The sequence below is a fragment of the Panulirus ornatus genome, chromosome 40 (genome assembly GCF_036320965.1).
Source record: "Panulirus ornatus isolate Po-2019 chromosome 40, ASM3632096v1, whole genome shotgun sequence".
Taxonomy (NCBI): domain Eukaryota; kingdom Metazoa; phylum Arthropoda; class Malacostraca; order Decapoda; family Palinuridae; genus Panulirus; species Panulirus ornatus.
The window spans coordinates 17147769-17172308 of NC_092263.1; the positions used below are offsets into that span (position 1 = coordinate 17147769).

The 24540-nt window shown below is 39.2% G+C and overlaps 1 protein-coding gene across 1 annotated transcript in view; it reads left to right on the forward strand.

The window, feature by feature from the left end:
* The window catches only part of LOC139761485 (uncharacterized), a 419732-nt gene that overhangs the window by 290979 nt on the left and 104213 nt on the right, over nt 1-24540 (forward strand). Inside the window, 6 exon segments of the mRNA XM_071685744.1 lie at nt 2258-2416; nt 5309-5436; nt 11344-11473; nt 12206-12332; nt 17326-17546; nt 24121-24230. Coding sequence (XP_071541845.1) covers nt 2258-2416; nt 5309-5436; nt 11344-11473; nt 12206-12332; nt 17326-17546; nt 24121-24230 — 875 coding nt within the window.

Sequence of the window (24540 nt, forward strand, 5' to 3'; positions counted from 1 at the left end):
GTGGATCTGGCAGCGGATGGAACCATGGAAGCGGAAGTGGATCATAGGGTGGGGGAGGGGGCGAAAATTCTGGGGGCCTTGAAGAATGTGTGGAAGTCGAGAACATTATCTCGGAAAGCAAAAATGGGTATGTTTGAAGGAATAGTGGTTCCAACAATGTTGTATGGTTGCGAGGCGTGGGCTATGGATAGAGGTGTGCGCAGGAGGATGGATGTGCTGGAAATGAGATGTTTGAGGACAATGTGTGGTGTGAGGTGGTTTGATCGAGTGAGTAACGTAAGGGTAAGAGAGATGTGTGGAAATAAAAAGAGCGTGGTTGAGAGAGCAGAAGAGGGTGTTTTGAAGTGGTTTGGGCACATGGAGAGGATGAGTGAGGAAAGATTGACCAAGAGGATATATGTGTCGGAGGTGGAGGGAGCAAGGAGAAGAGGGATACCAAATTGGAGGTGGAAAGATGGAGTGAAAAAGATTTTGTGTGATCGGGGCCTGAACATGCAGGAGGGTGAAAGGAGGGCAAGGAATAGAGTGAATTGGAGCGATGTGGTATACCGGGGTTGACGTGCTGTCAGTGGATTGAATCAAGGCATGTGAAGCGTCTGGGGTAAACCATGGAAAGCTGTGTAGGTATGTATATTTGCGTGTGTGGACGTATGTATATACATGTATATGGGGGGGGTTGGGCCATTTGTTTCGTCTGTTTCCTTGCGCTACCTCGCAAACGCGGGAGACAGCGACAAAGTATAAAAAAAAAAAAATATATATATATATATATATATATATATATATATATATATATATATATATATATATATATATATACATATACGCATATATACATACCTGTTCATATCAATATATACACATTACATACATATACATATGCCAACACAGACATGTACATATATACACACATACATATTCATAATTGCTTACCATCATCCATTCTCAGCGCTACTCTACCCAACATGAAAGACCATCACTACCCCCTGCTTTAGTGATGTAGCTTGAGGAAAACAAACAAAAAAGGCCAAATTCGTTCACACTCGGTCTCTAGCTGTCATGTGTAATGCACCGAAACCACAGCTCCCTATCCACATCCAGGCCCCACAGACCTTTCCATGGTTTCCTCCTGACACTTCACATTCCCTGGTTCAGGCCATTGACAGCATGTCGATTCCAGTATACCACATCATTCCAATTCACTCTATTCCTTGCACACCGTTTACCCTCCTGTATTTTCAGACCCCAATCACTCAAAATCTTTTTCACTCCATCCTTCCACCTCCGGTTTAGTCTCCCACTTCTTGTTCCCTCCACCTATGACAATATATCCTCTTTGTCAGTCTTTCCTCACTCATTCTCTCCATATGTCCAAACCATTTCAACACACCCTCTTCTGCTCTCTCAACCACACTTATTTTATTTCCACACATCTCTCTTACCCTTTCATTACTCACTCAGTCAAACCTCCTCACACCACATATTGCCCTCAAACATTTCATTTCCAACATATTCACCCTCCTCCATACAACCCCTTCAGTAGCCCCTGCCTAACAACTATGTAACATTGTTGGAACTACTATTCCTTTAAACATACCCATTTTTGCTTTCTGAGACAATGCTCTCTCCTTCCACACATTCCTCATCGCTCCCAGAATCTTCAACCCCCCATTCTGTGACTCACTTCCGCTTCCATGATTCCATCTGCTGCTAAGTCGACTCTCAAGTATCTAAAACACTTCACTTCCTCCAATTTTTCTCCATTTAAACTCACATCCCAATTAACTTGTCCCTCAACTCTTCTGAACCTAATAACCTTGCTCTTATTCATATGTACTCTCAACTTTCTTCTTTCACACACTTTTCCAAACTCATTCAGTATTTATATATATTTATTATACTTGATCGCCATTTCGTGCATCAGCTAAGTAGCACTAGGAAAATGATGAAGAAAGACCCATCCACTCATATACACTCATTTATACATACACTCACATACATATTCATACAAGGTTTTGTGCAGACTGTTTAAGTAGCTTAAGAATCATCTTTACCATATGTAATAATCCTTTGGCACCAGCTCTAATCTTAAGAGTGTCTTCTCTATATATGAAAGTAAGAGGACATCACTAAGAGCATCACATGTCAGTATCAAGGGGTGCATTTCAAGATACAGTTTTACAATATTGTGATTTGTGAAACCAGCTTGTTTACTTGATTTCATTTTCTGTTTCATGCTTAATTGTCCTCTACTCAGGTAAAGCAGAACTTTGCAGAACTGAGTTTTGGAATTACATCAGCAGCACATGAGTATCTCAAATTTCTGAAGGAAAGCCTTGAAGCATATCAAAGAAACTTAAGTAATCATATTGTCTTTGATTACATAAGTATTATTGTTGACAGGCATTATGATACAGTAAGTACCAAATACATATGTTTGTTTAACTACTTACTTCCATCTTTCCCCACAGGAAAACAGTCTCTCTCTCTCTCTCTCTCTCTCTCTCTCTCTCTCTCTCTCTCTCTCTCTCTCTCTCTCTCTCTCTCTCTCTCTCTCTCTCTCTCTCTCTCTCTCTCTCTCTCTCTCTCTCTCTCTCTCTCTCTCTCTCTCTCTCTCTCTCTCTCTCTCTCTCTCTCTCTCTCTCTCTCTCTCTCTCTCTCTCTCTCTCTCTCTCTCTCTCTCTCTCTCTCTCTCTCTCTCTCTCTCTCTCTCTCTCTCTCTCTCTCTCTCTCTCTCTCTCTCTCTCTCTCTCTCTCTCTCTCTCTCTCTCTCTCTCTCTCTCTCTCTCTCTCTCTCTCTCTCTCTCTCTCTCTCTCTCTCTCTCTCTCTCTCTCTCTCTCTCTCTCTCTCTCTCTCTCTCTCTCTCTCTCTCTCTCTCTCTCTCTCTCTCTCTCTCTCTCTCTCTCTCTCTCTCTCTCTCTCTCTCTCTCTCTCTCTCTCTCTCTCTCTCTCTCTCTCTCTCTCTCTCTCTCTCTCTCTCTCTCTCTCTCTCTCTCTCTCTCTCTCTCTCTCTCTCTCTCTCTCTCTCTCTCTCTCTCTCTCTCTCTCTCTCTCTCTCTCTCTCTCTCTCTCTCTCTCTCTCTCTCTCTCTCTCTCTCTCTCTCTCTCTCTCTCTCTCTCTCTCTCTCTCTCTCTCTCTCTCTCTCTCTCTCTCTCTCTCTCTCTCTCTCTCTCTCTCTCTCTCATATGCACTGAAACTGCAGCTCCCTACCTACATCCAAGCCCCACAGACCTTTCCATGGTTTATCCCAGAAGTTTCACATGCCCTGGTTCTGTCCATTAACAGCACATTGACCCCGGTGTACCACATCATTCCAATTCACTCTGTTCCTTGCATGCCTCTCACACTCCTTTATGTTTAGGCCCTGATCGCTCAAAATCTTTATCAATCCATCCTTCCACCTCCAGTTTGGTTTCTTGCTTCTCCTTGTTCTCTCCACCTCTGACACATATATCCTCTTTGTCAACCTATCTTCTCTCATTCTCTCCATATGTCCAAACCATTTCAACACCTCCTCTTCTGCTCTCTCAATCACACTTATTATATTTCCACACATCTCTCTTACCCTTTCATTACTTAATCAAACCACCTTACATCACACATTGTTCTTAAACATTTCATTTCTAAAACATTTCATTTCTAACACATCCACCCTCCTCTGTACAACCCTATTCATAGCCCATGCCTCACAACCATATGATATTGTTGGAACTACTATTCCTTCAAACATACCCATTTTTGCTCTCAGAGATAATGTTTTCTCCTACCACACATTCATTGTCACTCCCAGAACCTTTGCCACGTCCCCAACCCTGTGACTCACTTCCACTTTTATGGTTATATTTGCTGCCAAGTCCACTCCCAGATATCTTAAACACTTCGCTTCCTCCAACCTTTCTCCTTTCAAACTTACATCCCAATGCACTTGTCCCTCAAATGAAATGCTTGAGGACAATATGTGGTGTGAGGTGGCTTGATCGAGTAAGTAATGAAAGGGTAAGAGGGATATGTGGTAATAAAATGAGTGTGGTTGAAAGAGCTGAAGAGGGTGTATTGAAATGGTTTGGACACACTGAGAGAATGAGTGAGGAAAGATTGACAAAGAGAATATATGTGTCAGAGGTGAAGGTAACAAGGAGAAGCAGAAGACCAAATTGGAGGTGGAAGGATGGAGTGAAAAAGATTTTGAGCGATCAGGGCCTGAACATACAGGAGGGTGAAAGGCGTGCAAGGAATAGAGAGAATTGGAATGAAGTGGTATACCGGGGTCGACGTGCTATCAATGAGTTGAACCAGGGCATATGAAGTGTCGGGGAAACCATGGAAAGGTCTGTGGGGCCTGGATGTGGAAAGGGAGCTGTGGTTTCAGTGCATTACAAATGACAACGAGAGACTGAGTGTGAATGAATGTGTCCTTTTGGTCTTTTCCTGGTGCTACCTCACTGGAGGTGGGGTGCTGTTTCTTGTGTGGCAGGGTGGCAACGGGAATGGATGAAGGCAGCAAGTATGAATATGTATATGTGTATGTATGTATATGTCTGTGTATGTATATGTATGCATATGGTGAAATGTATAGGTATGTATATGTGCATGTGTGGGCATTTATGCATATACATGTGTATGTGGGTGGGTGGGGCCATTCTTTCATCTATTTCCTTGTGCTACCTTGCTAACATGGGAGACAACGACTAAGTGTAATAATAAAAAAGAATGAGTGGTTTAGCCATTCTTTGTCTGTTTCCTAGTGCTACCTTGCTGATGTGGGAAGCAGTGATTAAATACAATAAGAATGATAATAATATATATGTTAGCATCATGAAGACTTATGATACTAAAAATGCATTGGCTATTCTTCTGAATATCTTTAGGCATAATTGGATTTAAGAGGGCCAATTTTTATACCACTTATTGCAAAAAGTATGTATTTCTTTTTTACACAAAACATTAGTTTTCACCAATCATAGCATTATATATCTAAACTCTTGTGTATTTTCACATAGAAAGTTTAAGAAAAAGATTATATGAACAATCTCATCTTTTCATGGTAAAATGACATTTTTACTGGTTTAGAAAACAAAATGTGTGTCCAAAGGGTTAACTTGCTTATAATTATTCCAGAATATTGTAACAATTGTTTTGGTATTTGACTAATATGTTTATAGTTACACTGAAACTTAATGCAGAGAAAACAACCTATAGGAAGGGTTTTGTTAGTGATGGGTAATCATAGATTGTAAAAATCCCTAAAATTTTATGTAAAATGAATTGCTTTTTTCCCTCACTAATGTTCAGCATTATACCTTAAGGTACTATCATCATGGCAGAAATGGACTAAACAGGATCACAAGAATCTGGACATACTTGAACGATTGATCTTCCCAGTGACAGATGTTGCACAAAAGTTACTCAATGACAACAGCTTCTTTTTAGATAAGTTGGTATATTATGAAAGGTTTGAATAACTAAAAGTAATTGACACTCATTTAAGTATGAATAAGTTTATCATATAGACAGCAGTAGATTGATTGCTCCAAATAACGTTGAAGATACATCTATGGAGGAAGGACAGAGTTTTCAATGAAAGATTGTCCTCTTTCTGGTTTCGTTATTTTTTTCATAGTGTTGGATCAGTATCCTAGATCACATACACAGTAAAGCCTCACTAGCTACACTTTATCATGTAACACAGTGTCCTAAGGTCCACAGTGTATCAGTTGTTACTTTTCACCATTTTCTTTATAATTTATAATTTTCTTACTCTTTTGCTCAAATGTATACATATGCAGTTATCCTTATCAGCATTCTCCTCCATTTCTTCTTCTTTTTCTTTCTCTTCTTCTATTTCTTCTTCTTTTTCTTGTCACTGATTTACCTTGACAGCTTCATATGCCCTAGTTTAGCCCACTACAGCATTTTACACTCTATACCCTGTTGACCCAAATCATTCTGTCCCATGCACCCCTCTCTCCCTCCCAAATGTTCAGGCCCCTATATCTTCGAACCTTTTTCACTCTGTCTTTCCACTTACTTCTTCATCTCCATCTAGAGAGAAAAATAATGCTGAAGAAAAGTTATGATATGACAGAAAACAGTAAAGCAGTCGAAGATAAGCATGGATAAGGAAGAAAAAGGTTAGCAGTGAGTGACAAGAATTAAGAAGCTTGACAAGAATATAAAAGAATACTGATGAGGAAACAATAAAACCCCAGTAAAAATACTGAGTAGAAAGAAAGTTACACAAAACATGGTCAGGAACTTAAAGTTGCTATTCACATAACTGAAAAAAAGCAAAAAACAAGAAATCAGAGATTGGACCTTTCAGAGTGGAAGAAAAGTATGAAAATGACCCCAAGAAAATATGCAAGATGTTCATTGAATATTACAAATTGACAATCAGTGAGAAATGCAGGGAGAAATCAAATTATGATCTGTTTAATATTGTGATGGTGCATTCACAGATATTGAGACATTGGAAAATGATATGAACAGAACAACTGAGAAGCTTAGAGAAAACTCAGCTCCAACAATGGATCGAATTTCAGCCATCTCTCTTGTGAAGACAAAAATAACAGAAACCTTTATGTTATTGATTAGATAAAGTCTGAGTAAAAGTGCGATAGCAGACAGTGGCAAGCTTCCAAAATGATTCCCAAGTTGAGAAAAAATCCAGTGAGAAAAAATCCAGTGAGAATGAACAAGATGACTTAAACTTATTTGGCTTCCAAAAAAGATTAAGAGGTGATTTGAATCTGGGATTCAAATATGTTGAAGTCTAAAATTTTCAGTATGCATGGCTGTTGAAAGCCAGATGAATGTGAGTTCATTCATAGTTATGGATGTAAACTCATAAGCAAAATGATGCTTCAAATGAGGCAAAATATTTTTTCTTCATCAGGATTGTTAACATACAGAACAATTTACCAGTAAAAGTAGGTGGAAGCAATGCCACAGATACATTAAAAAACAGACTTGACAAATACTTCTTTTCATGTCCATGACTGACATTATTTGCATCACCTTTAGACATAAGATTACACCAATTTTCTTTTGATATTTCTGAATCCAAAGCTCTGTGTTTCTTATCTTATAGCATATCAGAATCAGTTTTAAAAGAGCCTTATGATCTGTTGGTTGTTTTATTCTTTTGTTGTAGGAAGGGGTGTCCTCAGAATGTGAAGAACACCCATTTATAAGAGTATCTCACTTCAGATCTAGTTGACCTGCCTCTTGTGGCTTTAGGTGTACCCTTCCTTCACATGGGTATGCTCTGAATTGCTCATAAAATTTTGCCCATGGATAAAAAGTGTAGGTTTTAAAAGATGAATAATAATTTCTGTAATGTAGCAGATACCAATGAACATCTGTTTATTTTTCTGTGATCAGAAAGGAAGGAATGGGATTCTAAGTACTTGAGAAAGTGAGAATTAAGGAGGATTTCAAAGACTATGGAGCAATGAGACAATAGTTAGAATGGCGAGAGCAGTCTCCTTTCTTGGGGATAGGATGCACCAAGAGAATGGCGAGAGCAGTCTCCTTTCTTGAGGATAGGATGCACCAAGAGAATGGCGAGAGCAGTCTCCTTTCTTGGGGTTAGGATGCACCAAGGTATGCTACCAAGAAGGAAAAGTTTAGGTTGAAGGAGATAAAATAGGCAAGCAAGGATCAGAGCTAGTGCAGAGCCATGCTCTCTCAGTCATGTTCCTTTCCCACTTAGAGCTATGAAAGTACACAAAAGATCCTGTGCTGAGAAAATATAGGTGACACAGGTCCAGTAGAAAGAGGAGGAGGAAGAATGGTTGTAGAATCATCAAAAGTAGAATTAAAGGAAAATAAGGCACCAAAAAAGAATGCATTTATCAATGGGAGAGTTAGCTATAGATTGATCAGGTCAGAAAAGAGATGGAAAGGTTGAATTTCATTAGTGATAGATATTTTTTGGTTTAGGGCAAGAAAGATTTATGCGTAGAATAGGAAGTCAAATCAACACACTTTTGTTTTATAAAGATGTATTTGACTCTATGAAGAACAGGTTTTCAGTGACTTTGAGCAGAGAAGAAAGCAGGATGGGTTTCAGGGGAAGAGGAGATATTAATGGTCTGATATGTTCTGTCCCTAATGTGACAGGCATCATAGCAGATGTGACTGAAACATGACTGGGGGAAGAAAGGTCTGGTAGAAGAAGGGTGTAGGACTTCAGACCGGCCAGGATAACCTCTGCTATACACTCAGCACAGATAGGGGCATCCTGGCCTATGGAATAGTACTTGTCCTAAGGAAAGTCAGGAAAGAAGCCTTGAAAGGATGACCACTAAGCTGAGAATTGGTGTTTAGAAGTAAGGGTAGTGTGGTTGTACCCAACTAGAAGTAATCATTAGGAACATTAGGTAGGAGCCTTTGCAAACTGTGCTAGACTTGCCCTCTGCCAGTGGCCTGTTAAGGGTGAGGCGTTAAAGAGCAGCACTGGAGTTCTTTAGTTATGGAGACTTTGTTGCCATGGCCACCCCACTGAGGGAGTTGCAGTTGGAACAGGCATCAGAGATATAGATAGATAGACAGATGTTACTCATACAGTATAAGTTCATATAACAAACTAAAAGCAAAATGATAACATTTCATTAATGTTTAAGGTCGGAAAAAACATGATAATAAGGAGGGCAACATTTAAACCGTTATCTAAAACATGAGTGACACAGCAACTTATCCTTGAACTTTATGTGGCAAAATTCAGCCAAATAGCTGCCTTTTCTTTCTGCCTCACCCAAACATGGACTGTTAGCATTCTGTTCACAAGCATACAGTCTCTCCATGTCACATTTGACAACACTCAACTCAAACAATTCATTCTTTGTAATTCTAGATTTTCCTGTGCTGAGCACTCTACACTAGCCCTGTCTTTCAGCAAAATGATAGGAGCAATGATAGAAGTAACAGATTGGAACTTTTGGTAGAAACTTTAATTAGAAGTAGTAGGTAGGAACATTAGACAGAAGCATAAGATAAAAGTAGTAGGTTGGAACATTAGGTAAGAAAATTCAGGTAGATACATAAGGTAAAGAAGCTAGTGGAAGCATTAGGTAGGAGACTCTAGAAACACTGCACTAGAGTTGCCCTCTGTTAGTGGCCTGTTAAGGAAGAGGCACTAAAGGCTAAGGAGTGGCTGTGAAGTTCACCAGATATGGAGACTCTTTTGCCATGGCCTTCCCCTTGATGGAGTACCTGAAGGGAATCTGTGTAATAGGTATAGAAAGATAGTTTTTAAAAGACTCCATTTCCTCCAAGTTCTTTGCATTCAAAATCACACTCCAAATAACCTGTCCCTTTTCACTACTAAAACTAATAACCTTGCCCTTATTCATATTTACTCTCAACCCTCAACCCTCACACACTCTCCCATACTCAGACACTAGCTTCTGCAGTTTTTCAGTCAAACCTGCTGCTAGCGCTGTATCATCTGCTAAGAACAACTTACTCGCCAACCTGGCCCCTCACCACCAGCAGACTGCATACCTGTTCCTCTTTCCAAGATCCTCGCATTATCCCCCATCACTGCCCATCCATAAACGAGTCTCATAGCCATGGTGATATTTCACACACCAGATGCAGACTCAACCTCACCTGGAACCCCTCACCCTTCTCTCTTCCTTCCTACTAGCTGCCAGCAGCTTTCCTCCCACTTCATACATATGCAACACCTTGCACAGAGCATCTCTATCAGTACTCTCATATGTTTTCTCTAAATCCATAAACACCGCATACAGGGTCCTTATGTTTCTCATGTTATTTCTTGTAAACATCCTCTTTCACTCCTGAAGCCACATTGTACCTTCCCTTATTTGAAACAGTGTACATACAATCACCCTCTCAATCACCACTCTACCACACAACTAAACCAGCTACTTTAACTTTTGCAATTTGAAAATTCATTTTTGTTTCCATTGCATTTATATATTGGTACAATACAGGCATTCCAGCAATCCTCAGGTACCTTACATAAAAATCATAACTAACCAGTCAGCAACACATTACCACCTTAAGAAATTCAACTGCAGTTCCATCTACTCCAGCCATTTTGTTGCACTTCATCTTGTGCAACACTTTCACCATTTGTTTTTACCAAACAACTTTCCATGGGCTCCTCATCCAAGATGTCCCACATCTGCCATTGCATCATGAAAAACACTTAATTTTTTTTTTTTTTTTCATACTATTCGCTATTTCCCGCGATAGCGAGGTAGCGTTAAGAACAGAGGACTGGGCCTTTGAGGGAATATCCTCACCTGGCCCTCTTCTCTGTTCCTTCTTTTGGAAAATTAAAAAAAAACAAAAAAAAAACGAGAGGGGAGGATTTCCAGCCCCCCGCTCCCTTCCCTTTTAGTCGCCTTCTACGACACACAGGGAATACGTGGGAAGTATTCTTTCTCCCCTATCCCCAGGGAATGAAAAAAAAAAAAAAAAAACACTTAATATCCCTTCAAAATACTCACTCCATTTCCTCTTCACCTCATTTCTGCCTGTTGCCACCTCCTCATTTGCCCCTTTCACCAATTTTTCCATTTGTTGTCTTGTTTTTCTCTCTATTAACCTCCTGCCAAAGCATTATCTAATTCTCCCTGAAGTTTGTTGATACTCACTCACTCCAGCACTCATTTGCCCTCTTTTTCAGCCCCTGTATCTTCTTCTTGAGCTCATGATGCATTCCCTTTTAGATATCCCAGTCACATGCACTTCTTCCCAGCAAATAATGCCCATACACCTTTCCTTTCTCTTTCACTAGCAACTTAACTCCCTCATCCCACCACTCACTACCTTTTCTCACTTGCACACGTAGCCAATGCTTCCCAAAACACCTACCTCCTCACCCACTCTGTCTTCATTTACACTCACTTTTTTTCCACTCTCCACTCAGTCTGTCTCAGTATATCTTCCAACAAACCTCTTTTCCAGGCTCACCCACATTCACAACTCTCTTCCTTTCCCATGAAATTTCCTCTTTTCCTAAAGCTTCAGCAAGCTTTCATCCTCACGTCCACCAGTATGTGATCAAACATCCTGCCTGCGGTCCCTTTCAACATAGTCACATCCAAGTATCTTTCCTTTGCACCTATCAATGCACCCAGAACCTTTGCCCCCTCTCTCACACTATGGCTCACTTCAACTGTCAGCTGCCATATCCATTCCCAGCACTGAAGCACTCCACTTCCTTCTTTTCTTTGTGAAAAGAACAAATATTTTTGTCTAAAACTCAAGAATGCAGAGCAAAATACTATTTACAAGGTAGCAATATTTATAGAACAGATGCTGTACATATCCAAAAGTTTGATATTTTTAACTGTTATCAAAGGACTACTTACAGGTTGTATATATATGAACCAACATATGGCAAGATTAGATACAACCAGTACCTACCAGTTCATTGGACCAACTTCTATGAGGCTCCACAGTGGTACTGGGTTGGCACTATTTCCCAGAAGGTGAGGAAATTTGATATTTTTAGGATACATGCAGGTGCTTTAAATTATCTTGAAAGTTGATTGGTGCTGTTTGGATCAAAATGAGTATGAAAACCCTCTAAATTCCCATCTTGAAAAGTTATATCATTATTGAGGCCTCTCTAGACTTGGTTTACTTCTTGAAAAGCTTTATAAATATTGAAACCTGCCTAAATTTAGCTCACTTTTTAAAATTTGCATAAAGTGTATGTATAAAGTATGTTATGAGCTTTTGTATCATTTTGAATATTAATAGCAATTTGATATCTGATATACATATTCTAATAGTTAGTGCAAGCCCAGCATTAAACTGTAATTTTTCATTACATTGAAAAAGATTTTGTGTGATCGGGGCCTGAACATGCAGGAGGGTGAAAGGAGGGCAAGGAATAGAGTGAATTGGAGCGATGTGGTATACAGGGGTTGACGTGCTGTCAGTGGATTGAATCAAGGCATGTGAAGCGTCTGGGGTAAACCATGGAAAGCTGTGTAGGTATGTATATTTGCGTGTGTGGATGTGTGTATGTACATGTGTATGGGGGGGGGGGGGGGGGGTTGGGCCATTTTCTTTCGTCTGTTTCCTTGCGCTACCTCGCAAACGCGGGAGACAGCGACAAAGTATAAAAAAAAAAAAAAAAAAAAAAAAAAATTACATTGCCCACACATAACAAGAATAATTCATTTATTAGTGGTACTAACATCCTCCTTTATTAGGAATTGCTGGTATTTGAAGCTCAGCAGTTTTTGGTTACTGGAACAAATGATATGGTTGATGACTGGGAGGCACTCAGCCTTCTTGATGCTTTCACCCACCCCTTCACTGCCACGGCTACAATAGCAGGTATATGTTTAACAATTCTTTATCATAGATGGTATTTGAACAAGGAAAAAACCTCACTTTTCCATGTCTCCTCTCTCTATGCATGCATATTGATCAAGTTTTGTGATTTTACTGGCATCAAAAGGTCAGAATACAGCTGATTTTGGAGAACTCACACACATTTGTAAAATGTTTTTGTTACCAATTAATTGTTTATTGGAATGCACCGTAAAGTTGGACTCAGACACAAAAAATAGTTTCTTAGAAATGCATCATAGATATAAATGTTTGTAGTAGTTTTGTAAACATCTATTTACAATTGCTTATTTGTATGAAATGTTGAATAAGTTTTTACACTCATGGGGCTCACTCTCATGAGCACTTGTTACTATCATACAATTTTTTCAAACATATATACTATACTGTCTGCGTTCACAGTTTCATTGCTTAGTTCTATGCATTCATCTACTGCTCTAATATTATAAAACTACTTCTTTACACCTTTCTAACAAGTCTGTGCTAAAGTTTTTGTTGTGATCTCTGAGTACTCTTTTTTTGTATCCATCAGGGAACTCTTGTCATCACTGTCAAATTGGTTTGATATCAAGGTTATGACCAGTTATTCCATTTTCTTTTCCATGGTGGTCAACACAATTTCTCTTAACTTATCCCTGTCACTCAACATACTTCTATCAGGTACAACGTTTCTTGCATTCCTTTATACCTTCCCTGTTGAATCCACATATTTCTGTAGTGAGGTGAACAAACTTGAGATGCACATCCATTGTTAGGTCTAACATAGTTTCTAAATAGTTTATTAAAATTCTTCTTATCCTTGTACTTAAGTGCAATTTTGATATTAACCATCACACATTTTGCTTCTTTAACAATTTTCGTATGTGTTGCTTTGGTGATAAGATGGGTACTTTGTTGATTCCCAAGTTCCTCTCTATAGCAGATTTTTTTTTTTTTTTTTTTTTTTTTCCTGCGTTTGCGAGGTAGCGCAAGGAAACAGACGAAAGAAATGGCCCAACCCACCCCCATACACATGTATATACATACGTCCACACATGCAAATATACATACCTACACAGCTTTCCATGGTTTACCCCAGACGCTTCACATGCTTTGATTCAATCCACTGACAGCACGCTCAATCTATACCCTCCCATATAATTTCCCAGGAATACTCAACAAACTTATACCTCTGTAATTTGAGCACTCACTTTGATTGAGTAAGTAATGTAAGGGTAAGAGAGATGTGTCGAAATAAAAAGAGTGTGGTTGAGAGAGCAGAAGAAGGTGTTTTGAAATGGTTTGGTCACATGGAGAGAATGAGTGCGGAAAGATTGACCAAGAGGATATATGTGTCAGAGGTGGAGGGAACAAGGAGAAGTGGGAGACTAAATTGGAGGTGGAAAGATGGAGTGAAAAAGATTTTGAGTGATCGGGGCCTGAACATGCAGGAGGGTGAAAGGCGTGCAAGGAATAGAGTGAATTGGAACGATGTGGTATATCGGGGTCGATGTGCTGTCAATGGATTGAACCAGGGCATGTGAAGCATCTGGGGTAAACCATGGAAAGTTCTGTGGGGCCTGGATGTGGAAAGGGAGCTGTGGTTTCAGTGCATTATTACATGACAGCTAGAGACTGAGTGTGAACGAATGGGGCCTTTGTTGTCTTTTCCTAGCGCTACCTTGCACACATGAGGGGGGAGGGGGTTGTTATTCCATGTGTGGCGAGGTGGCGATGGGAATAAATAAAGGCAGACGGTATGAATTATGTACATGTGTATATATGTATATGTCTGTGTGTGTATATATATGTGTACATTGAGATGTATAGGTATGTATATTTGTATGTGTGGATGTGTATATATATACATGTGTATGTGGGTGGGTTGCGCCATTCTTTCGTCTGTTTCCTTGCGCTACCTCGCTAACGTGGGAGACAGCGACAAAGCAAAATATATATAATATACTTTTATCCCCTATGACTTTGTACAATGACACTCTGCAAGCATTCTGCCAATCCTCAGGCACCTCACCATGAGTCATACATACATTAAATAACCTTACCAACCAGTCAACAATACAGTCTTCACCTTGTTTAATAAATTCCACTGCAATACCATCCAAACCCGCTGCCTTGCCGGCTTTCATCTTCCGCAAAGCTTTTACTAACTCAGCTCTGTTTACCAAATCATTCTCCCTAACCCTCTCACTTTGCACACCACCTCAGCCAAAACACCCTATATCTGCTTTTCTGTCATCAAACACATTCAACAACTTTTTATTCTCCCTAAAATTTAATGATTCTCTCTCACCCCAACTCTCATTTCCCCTCTTTTTCACCTCTTGCACCTTTCTCTTGACCTCCTGCCTCTTTCTTTTATACATCTCCCAGTCATTTGCACTATTTTCCTGTAAAAATTGCTTCTCTCCTCTCCTTCACTGACAATCTTACTTCTTCATCCCACCCCTCACTACCCTTTCTAATCTGCCCACCTCCCATGCTTCTCATGCCACAAGCAGCTTTTGCGCAAGCCATCACTGCTTCCCTAAGTACATCCCATTCCTCCCCCCACTCCCCTTACATCCTTTGCTCTCACCTTTTTCCATTCTGCACTCAGTCTTTCCTGGTACTTCCTCACACAAGTCTCCTTCCCAAGCTCACTTACTTTCACCACTCTCTTCACCCCAACATTCTCTCTTCTTTTCTAAAAACCTCTACAAATCTTCACCTTCGCTTCCACAAGATAATGATCAGATATCCTTCCAGTTGCACCTTTCAGCACATTAACATCCAAAAGTCTCTCTTTCACATGCCTATCAATTAACAAATAATCCAGTAAAGCTCTCTGGCTATCTCTCCTACTTACATATGTATACTTACGTATATCTCTCTTTTTAAACCAGGTATTCCCAATCATCAGTCCTTTTTCAGCGCACAAATCTACAAGCTCTTCACCATTTTCATTTGCAACACTTAACACCCCATGTACACCAATTATTCCCTCAACTGCCACATTACTCACCTTTGCATTCAAATCACCCATCACTATAACCCGGTCTCGTGCATCAGAACTGCTAACACACTCACTCAGCTGCTCCCAAAACATTTGCCTCTCATGATCTTTTTTCTCATGCCCAGGTGCATAGGCCCCAATAATCACCCATCTCTTTCCATCCACTTTCAGTTTTACCCATATCAATCTACAGTTTACTTTCTTACACTCTATCACATACTTCCACGACTCCTGCTGTTTCAGGAGTACTGCTACTCCTTCCTTTGCTCTTGTCCTCTCACCAACCCTGACTTTACTCCCAAAACATTCCTAAACCACTCTTTCCCTTTACCGTTGAGCTTCATTTCACTCAGAGCCAAAATATCCAGGTTCCTTTCGTCAGACATACTAGCTATCTCTCCTTTTTTCTCATCTTGGTTACATCCACACACATTTAGACACCCCAATCTGAGCCTTTGAGGAGGCTGAGCACTCCTAGCCTGACTGCTTCTTCTCGTTTCCCCTTTTAGAAAGTTGGAATACAAGAAGGGGAGAGTTTCTAGCCCCCTGTCCCGTCCCCTTTAGTCGCCTTCTATGATACGCGGGGAATGTGTGGGAAGTATTCTTTCTCCCCTGTCCCCAGGGATATATATACATATTTATTTATTTATCTATTATACTCATATGTGTATATGAGTGGATAGGCCATTCTTTGTCTGTTTCCTGGTGCTTCCTCACTGATGCAGGAAACAGCAATTATGTATAATGATAATATAATAATGATGAGTCTCATGTACCTTTTAAATGCTGGCTGGTTGTTATGCCATATATATATCCTCTCCATAGGACAATCTTATGCTCTTCTGCTTTTGGACATCTCTATTAAACCATATCTCTCACTTTTCTAATCATCACTTTCTGTTTACTGTTAAATGCACCCATACACTAACCCTCTCATCATAAGACTTTGCAGAGACATTCATAAGAAGGTTCTGTATTTTAGCTGTGAAACTCTTTCACAGTTTACATTCCTAAAGAAATTGTTAGCTCTGTTAAGTTTCCTCAGTTATGTATTCTGCATGTGTGGTGTCTCCTCAGAACTTTCTGTTTCCTCATTCCTCTGAACTTCTTCCCGTTCCCTCATTAACCTCATAGTCAGTTTCTAAACACTTCATAATTTTTTTCTAGCAGTGTATCATGTCTCATATCCTTTTGTTCCATCTTATTTTATGTAAAGATATTTACTGTTGATTGGGTATAAACCCCTCTTAACTCTATTGTTTTCAGTGACATGTTGCTACAAGAAATATTCTTGTGCACAGAATTTGTGCCTACATAACTCTGTCTCCTCTCTCCTTGATTTTTTCTTTTTTTTTCTTGTTCCTATTTAAATAAAAGTCCTCATTATTAGAACTTTACTGTCTCTAAGAGTTGCATGACTTGCAGCCTCCAGTATCATTCTGATTTTGCCATCATTATTAATGATAGATATTTTTTTTGTTTCATTGAAATTCTTTGGAGGACTGTTAATGACCAGCACTGTAATGCAAATTTCTCCTGTGGATACTTTTCCCATTATGTACTGTTTGAATGGACAATCTACCAACATTATTTTAAACTTTAAGTTGTCCAGTACAAAGGGGGCCAATACCTTTCCTCCCTTGTCATCACTCTCCCTCCTTACAGTCTTGTCTCATACTGGAACAGTGTTTCTCAAATGATGGGTCTCAACCCCCTGGGGAATTGTGGGCATTTTCTAGGGTGGTCATGGTGAGCTTACAAAACATTTTTGGTCTAAAGTAAAGCTAGGCTCCAAATGAACATGTGTACAAAAAGAAATTAAGAATGGCCCAGATTTCATTTTATCCCAGCAGTAATTATTTATAGGCAAAAATATATCCCACTGCCTCTGTCTATGATGATTTTATCTACTAAAACCCATGACAACAGCAAATAGATAATTACATTTCTTTGACACGAGAAATAACGAAGTTTGTTTACCTTTAGGTCAACATGTGACAACATTTGATCTTCACCATTACCAGTTTCTGGGTTCTTGCTCATATCTACTAGCTAAGGACTTTAAGGATGATGAATTTGAAGTGATTGGTGTATACAAATCCAAAGATGGTGCAGCAAGCCTGGAATCTGTGATTGTCCATGGACACCGAACGGATGTTACCTTGCATGTGGATGGCACTGTAGAGACAACTCAGGCTGGGGCAAAGGTGAAATTTTTGATTGGTTATTATTTTCTAAAAGTATTATCTCTACCAATTTAGTTGGTTAAAGAAGAAATCACAGAAAATCTGCAAGTCATTACTTCTTTTGTCATATTTAAGTGCAAAAATTATTTCGAATTCAATTGTATATGCATAGTTTGAAAATACAAGAATAGTAAAGTATTTGAATATATTGATAGATTTTTCTGGTGAATGCTAATGCAGATTTGTCCTAAACCTTGTTGGGTATACTTATTTCTATTCATACATAAGTTTCTCCACATTCTTTTAATAGTTAGGGTACTGTATACTCAGATTTTAATGCATTCCCTAAGAAGAATGTTATTCTTTGCTGTGGAATCATTCTGAAACACTTAATACACCTTTTTTAATGGTATTTACTTAATGGCTAGTACAGTGCTAGATTTTTTCTTTTTTCACATTTACATGGTATATGTTAAGAATTTTGCTAAAATTATGACTCATCTTGGAAATTTTAAAGATTCTGATGTTGGGTACAGCATTTGCACAAATTGTCAATGCAGTGTTTTTTGGGATGAGGCATCTGTAAGTATAGGTTGCTGAAGTGTGAACCATTGATAAGCTTATTTCTACATGGGTGCTTGTTGTTAATCATGGGGTGGTGTAGGTGTGAGGAGTTTATTGCTGTATTATAGAACTGAGCTCCGAGTGTAACAAAGTAAGATTTTATTAAAATTTATCCACACAGGTGCTGAATGTTTGCAGTTATAAGGTAGCATATGATTGTTCTGAGTGCCCCATTTTGTGTGCTTTGCAGTTTTTTTGTTTGCTTATGTCAGGGTGGGTGAGTAGGCAGATGGGATTTAATTTAGGATGAAATGAATTAATTGTTTCTAGAGGCATTGGGACGATTTTTGCAGGGAAATAATGCAAATGAGTGGGAGATGTATAAAAGAAAGAGGCAGGAGGTCAAGAGAAAGGTGCAAGAGGTGAAAAAGAGGACAAATGAGAGTTGGGGTGAGAGAGTGTCATTAAATTTTAGGGAGAATAAAGAGATGTTTTGGAAGGAGGTAAATAAAGTGCGTAAGACAAGGGAACAAATGGGAACTTCAGTGAAGGGGGCTAATGGGGAGGTGATAACAAGTAGTGGTGATGAGAGAGGGAGATGGAGTGAGTATTTTGAAGGTTTGTTGAATGTGTTTGATGATAGAGTGGTAGATATAGGGTGTTTTGGTTGAGGTGGTGTGCAGAGTGGGAGGGTTAGGGAAAATGATTTGGTAAACAGAGAAGAGGTAGTAAAAGCTTTGCAGAAGATGAAAGCCAGCAAGGCAGAGAGTTTGGATGGTATTGCAGTGGAATCTATTAAAAAAGGAGATGACTGTATTGTTGACTGGTTGGTAAGGTTATTTAATGTACGTATGGCTCATGGTGATGTGCCTGAGGATTGGCGAAATGCTTGCATAGTGCCATTGTACAAAGGCAAAGGGGATAAAAGTGAGTGCTCAAATTACAGAGGTATAAGTTTGTTGAGTATTCCTGGGAAATTATATGGGAGGGTATTGATTGAGAGGGTGAAGGCATGTACAGAGCATCAGATTGGGGAAGAGCAGAGTGGCTTCAGAAGTGGTAGAGGATGTGTGGATCAGGTGTTTGCCTTGAAGAATGTATGTGAGAAATACTTAGAAAAGCAGATGGATTTGTCTGTAGCATTTATGGATCTGGAGAAGGCATATGATAGAGTTGATAGAGATGCTCTGTGGAAGGTATTAAGAATATATGGTGTGGGAGGCAAGTTGTTAGAAGTAGTGAAAGGTTTTTATCAAGGATGTAAGGCATGTGTATGTGTAGGAAGAGAGGAAAGTGATTGGTTCTCAGTGAATGTAGGTTTGCGGCAGTGGTGTGTGATGTTTCCATGGTTGTTTAATTTGTTTATGGATGGGGTTGTTAGGGAGGTGAATGCAAGAGTTTTGGCAAGAGGGGCAAGTGTGCAGTCTGTTGTGGATGAGAGAGCCTGGGAAGTGAGTCAGTTGTTGTTTGCTGATGATACAGCGCTGGTGGCTGATTCATGTGAGAAACTGCAGAAGCTGGTGACTGAGTTTGGTAAAGTGTGTGAAAGAAGAAAGCTGAGAGTAAATGTGAATAAGAGCAAGTAGGGTTAAGGGACAAGTCAACTGGGAGGTAAGTTTGAATGGAGAAAAACTGGAGGAAGTAAAGTGTTTTAGATATCTGGGAGTGGATTTGGCAGCAGATGGAACCATGGAAGCGGAAGTGAATCATAGGGTGGGGGAGGGGGTGAAAGTTCTGGGAGCGTTGAAGAATGAGTGGAAGTCGAGAACATTATCTTGGAAAGCAAAAATGGGTATGTTTGAAGGAATAGTGGTTCCAACAATGTTATGTGGTTGTGAGGCGTGGGCTATGGATAGAGTTGTGCGGAGGAGGGTGGATGTGCTGGAAATGAGATGTCTAAGGACAATATGTGGTGTGAGGTGGTTTGATCGAGTAAGTAATAATAGGGTAAGAGAGATGTGTGATAATAAAAAGAGTGTGGTTGAGAGAGCAGAAGAGGGTGTTTTGAAATGGTTTGGTCACATGGAGAGAATGAGTGAGGAAAGATTGACAAAGAGGATATGTGTCAGAGGTGGAGGGAACGAGGAGAAGTGGGAGACCAAATTGGACGTGGAAGGATGGAGTGAAAAAGATTTTAAGTGATCGGGGCCTAAACATGCAGGAGGGTGAAAGGCGTTCAAGGAATAGAGTGAATTGGAACAATGTGGTATACTGGGGTCGACGTGCTGTCAGTGGATTGAACCAGGGCATGTGAAGCGTCTGGGGTAAACTATGGAAAGTTCTGTGGGGCCTGGATGTGGAAAGGGAGCTGTGGTTTCGGTGCATTATTACATGACAGCTAGAGACTGAGTGTGAACGAATGGGGCCTTTGTTGTCTTTTCCTAGCGCTATCTCGCATACATGAGGGGGGGAGGTGGTAGTTGTGCCATGTGTGGCGAGGTGGTGATGGGAATGAATAAAGGCAGACAGTATGAATTATGTATATGTGTATATATGTATATGTCTGTGTGTGTATATATATATGTATACATGGAGATTTACAGGTATGTATATTTGCGTGTGTGGACGTGTATGTATATACATGTGTATGTGGGTGGGTTGGGCCATTCTTTCGTCTGTTTCCTTGCGCTACCTCGCTGACACGGGAGACAGCAACAAAGCAAAATGAAATATATAAATATAATGAATAATAAATAATATATGGTGGTTTTCATTTCATATGAACCCATTTAATCATACAATCATACACTCTCCCTGTAAACTCCCCATCTTGTTTTCTTTTAACATGTCCAAACCACCTCAGAGTATTATGTTTCACTGACACTTCACTCCCTTTTCATTCCCTACCTTACCAGATCTCTCATACACCCTCTCTTCCCTTTCTTCATTCCATCTAGCCATACCACATGCTCCTCTCAAATAGCTCATTCCCTCAGCCTGGATCCTTAACCCCTGACTCATTCCATGTTCATGTTGCATCTGCACAGGTTAGGGTTGGGAAGACTGTACTGTCCCTTAATCCTTTCTTCACTTCCATATTTACACCTCTACCTTTCATTATTCTTTTAAAAGGCCAAATGACTTTTCTATCCTGTACTGCTCTCTTCCATATATCTTCTTCCATATTACCAAACTTACCCTAAGACAGCTCCTAAATATCTGAATTCTGTCTATTCTTCCAGTCTTTCTCCCCTATGTGTAACACGGTTTAGTGCACTTTCTTCTCACTCTTTAGGGCTCTTCAAAATCTATACTTTCACTATGTTTCCAACACCTTTACAGGTACACCACTGATTTTCCAGGACTCTTGGTGCCAAAGCCTTGCCGAATTAACCATCTTGCTGGACCAACCATGGTCATCTAATAATAATTCAACACACTAATTATACATCTCCCATGTGTCTAAAGTATACCATGGACTGCTAGAAATTTAAATTAAACAAATATTAAATATAAATTAAATAAATAAATGAAATACATTATGCACCAGCTCAGGACTGAGGTGCTCATCAGCTACGAGTTTTGCAAATTCATCCACATGCTCGGCTGCTCCTTCATGGTTTGCATACTGCTTTTCTCTGCACACTTGATTCATGGAAATTTTATGATGCTTCTTGAAGCTTTGAATCCATCCTTCACTATAGTCACACTCATGTAATTTAAGCTCTTTATGGAACAACTTAGCCTGGTCCATTATCATGCTACCTGAAAAGTCCATTCCATCACTTCGACTCTGTCGAAACCATTGCATCATCACTCGATCATGCTCAGTACTCTTACCATCTTTCATAGTTTTTTGAATCGTCATTTTTCTTCTTGGAATCGCTGTCTGCATAGAATTTCAATATTTTCTCCCTTTGGTTCTTTTTATCATAAACAGTTGATGAACCAATACTGTATATGTCACACAGCATACGCACAGAAACACCACGGTCCATTTTTTCCACAGTTCTACTTTATCTTGGATCGATATGGACTGGTGTTTACGTTTGACACGACTGACACTTTCATATGTCTTAGAAGCCATAGCTAGGGTTACATTTAAGCAAAATAAGATAAGAATCTCACAGACTTGCGGTATCACCACCAAGTGCAGTGTAAAGAATGTAAATAAGTGTGCCCTACACACAACGCCATCTGTGGCTGCCCAGTAAACTAGTCTGGTGGCCACGGTAATTTCAAGTTCCCTCACGTAATTTTGTCTGGATTAAAGGAGGTGCTGAACCATCAGTTGCAGGAAAATCAGTGGTGTACCTGTACTTTACTTTTACTTGCATTTACCTTAAGTCGTCTATACTTACATACATCATAAAACACACTGACAACCTTCTGCAACCCATCTTCTCTCTCAGGAAACAGTGCAGTATCATCCACACATAGGCTTTTCACTAGCCACCATACCTGCACTTGCTTTTCGTGGTTTCACTTTCATCTCTCTGAACTTTTCATCCATGTATGTGTTAAAAAGCCATGGTGACATCACACAGCCCTGCCTCACAGCCATATGTATTCCAAAACTTTTACTCAACTCTCCATCCTCTCTTATACATGCCATCAGACAGTTTACTTCTTTCACAGTTCTCCTATGAAACTTTGGGTAGATAAGATACAATATTGACCCCTTTATCTCTTTCAAACATCATTTCTTGTAGCTTATCTTCTGCTAAGTTATATACTGGGGCCTTCTTTCATGGTATCCATCTTCATCATCAATTTATCAGGCCAACTTTGAAGTTTGTCCAGGTCTCTTTATAAACAGATGCTGTTATTTTCTTTATCTATTTTTCTTATACTTTTATTGTCATCTGCAAACATGTTTTGTGTAAGACTAGCCCTTCTGGCAAATCATTTACATACACTGATAATAGCAGGAGGCCCAAGACTAAGCCTTATGGCACTCCACTTATAACCTCAGCCAATGTTGAGAATGTTCCTCTTATCTTTGTCCTTTGTTCTATACCACAGAAGTAATCCTTATCCCACCAAAGGAGCTTATCCCCTATTCCCACATGTGGCTCTAGCTTTTATAGGAAAGCTTCAAAGGTTTTTGGCATTCTGGGAATACACAGTTTACCTATCCTTCTCTTTGTTTTATGACTAAGCTCATCTTGTAAAGGTCTAAGAGGTTTATGATACAGGACATCCTTTCTCTGAAATCATGTCGTCCTCCTGTTAAAAAGTTTCTTATTTGTACATAATAATTTTTTTGTACATCATCTTTTCTAGTATTTTAAAAGCAACACTCATCGATGAAATAGGTTTCCCTTTCTGAAAGACAGGCACAACATTTGCCCTCTTCTACATTATTTGAACTACTGCTTCCTATAGTGTCTTACTGAACAGTATTTCAAGAGTCCCTGTAAGTACCTAGGAATATTACTTCTACACAAATGAGGCAACTTCATGTAGTCCTCATGCCTTGTAAGGATTAAGTTGTTTTAATAGCCTGATTATTTCATTTCTGTTAATCTTTTTACTTTCAGACAGAATTTCTTCCCTTCACACTTTCATAATATTGGTGTAATATTATCATCCTCTGCAAAAACATAGATTAAACTCCTCACATACCATGGTTATTCCCTCTGAGTCCCTTAGCCTGATTAGTTGTTCTTTAACAGCTAGTCTGTCCCAGAAATGTGCATATTTGTGTATTACCATGATATCACCATCATTCTTTTATTTATAATGTAGTGCTTCTATAGAGAAGCAAGTAACTGATTTGATAGCCAAACATTTTCAGAGAAAATTAGGTAAGGATATGCTTCAAAGATATGTTTTTTTTTTACCATGATATTTCATTCTCTGGGTTTTGTACACTTCAGTGTTTGATCAGGATTTGCTTTTAAATGATAAATATTTAATCTCTTTTGAAAATTTTCAGGGAATATAGTTATATATGAAATCAAAAACATGACTTAGGAGCTAGATTTGAGACTGGCAGATTCTTAGGTTATAGTGTGAAGACTTTGATATGCTCTTAATTTTTAACTCATATTTATAGTTTATTACAAAAAAATTTGCATTTATGTAGGTGTACAGTGGAGATGATTATTCTGCCTTGAAGATGCCAAACTTGTTGGTGACATGCAGCAAAATTTTGCAAGGCTGCTCCATCACTGTCAGTGGCAAATACTTTAACAGGTTAGTTTAGCACAAAGCAGAATGTGTCATGTAATTGTTCGAAGCCATATTATATTCAGAAAGCCATTTTTGATTTACAGTCTTTATTATATCTGTTTACAGAAGTTTCAGGTCTAGAAACCCCAAGTTACCAGCTCAGTATTCTAATATCAGTAGCATTTTTAGATGACAGTTTGTGATGTTCTGTCAGTCATATTCTTGATTTGATAACTGGTATTTATAAATTTGGATGAGTTACACAAAGGATAATGCAAAAGACAGCAAAACATATAGCATGATTGTTGCTTATAACTTGTTAAAAAAAAAAAGT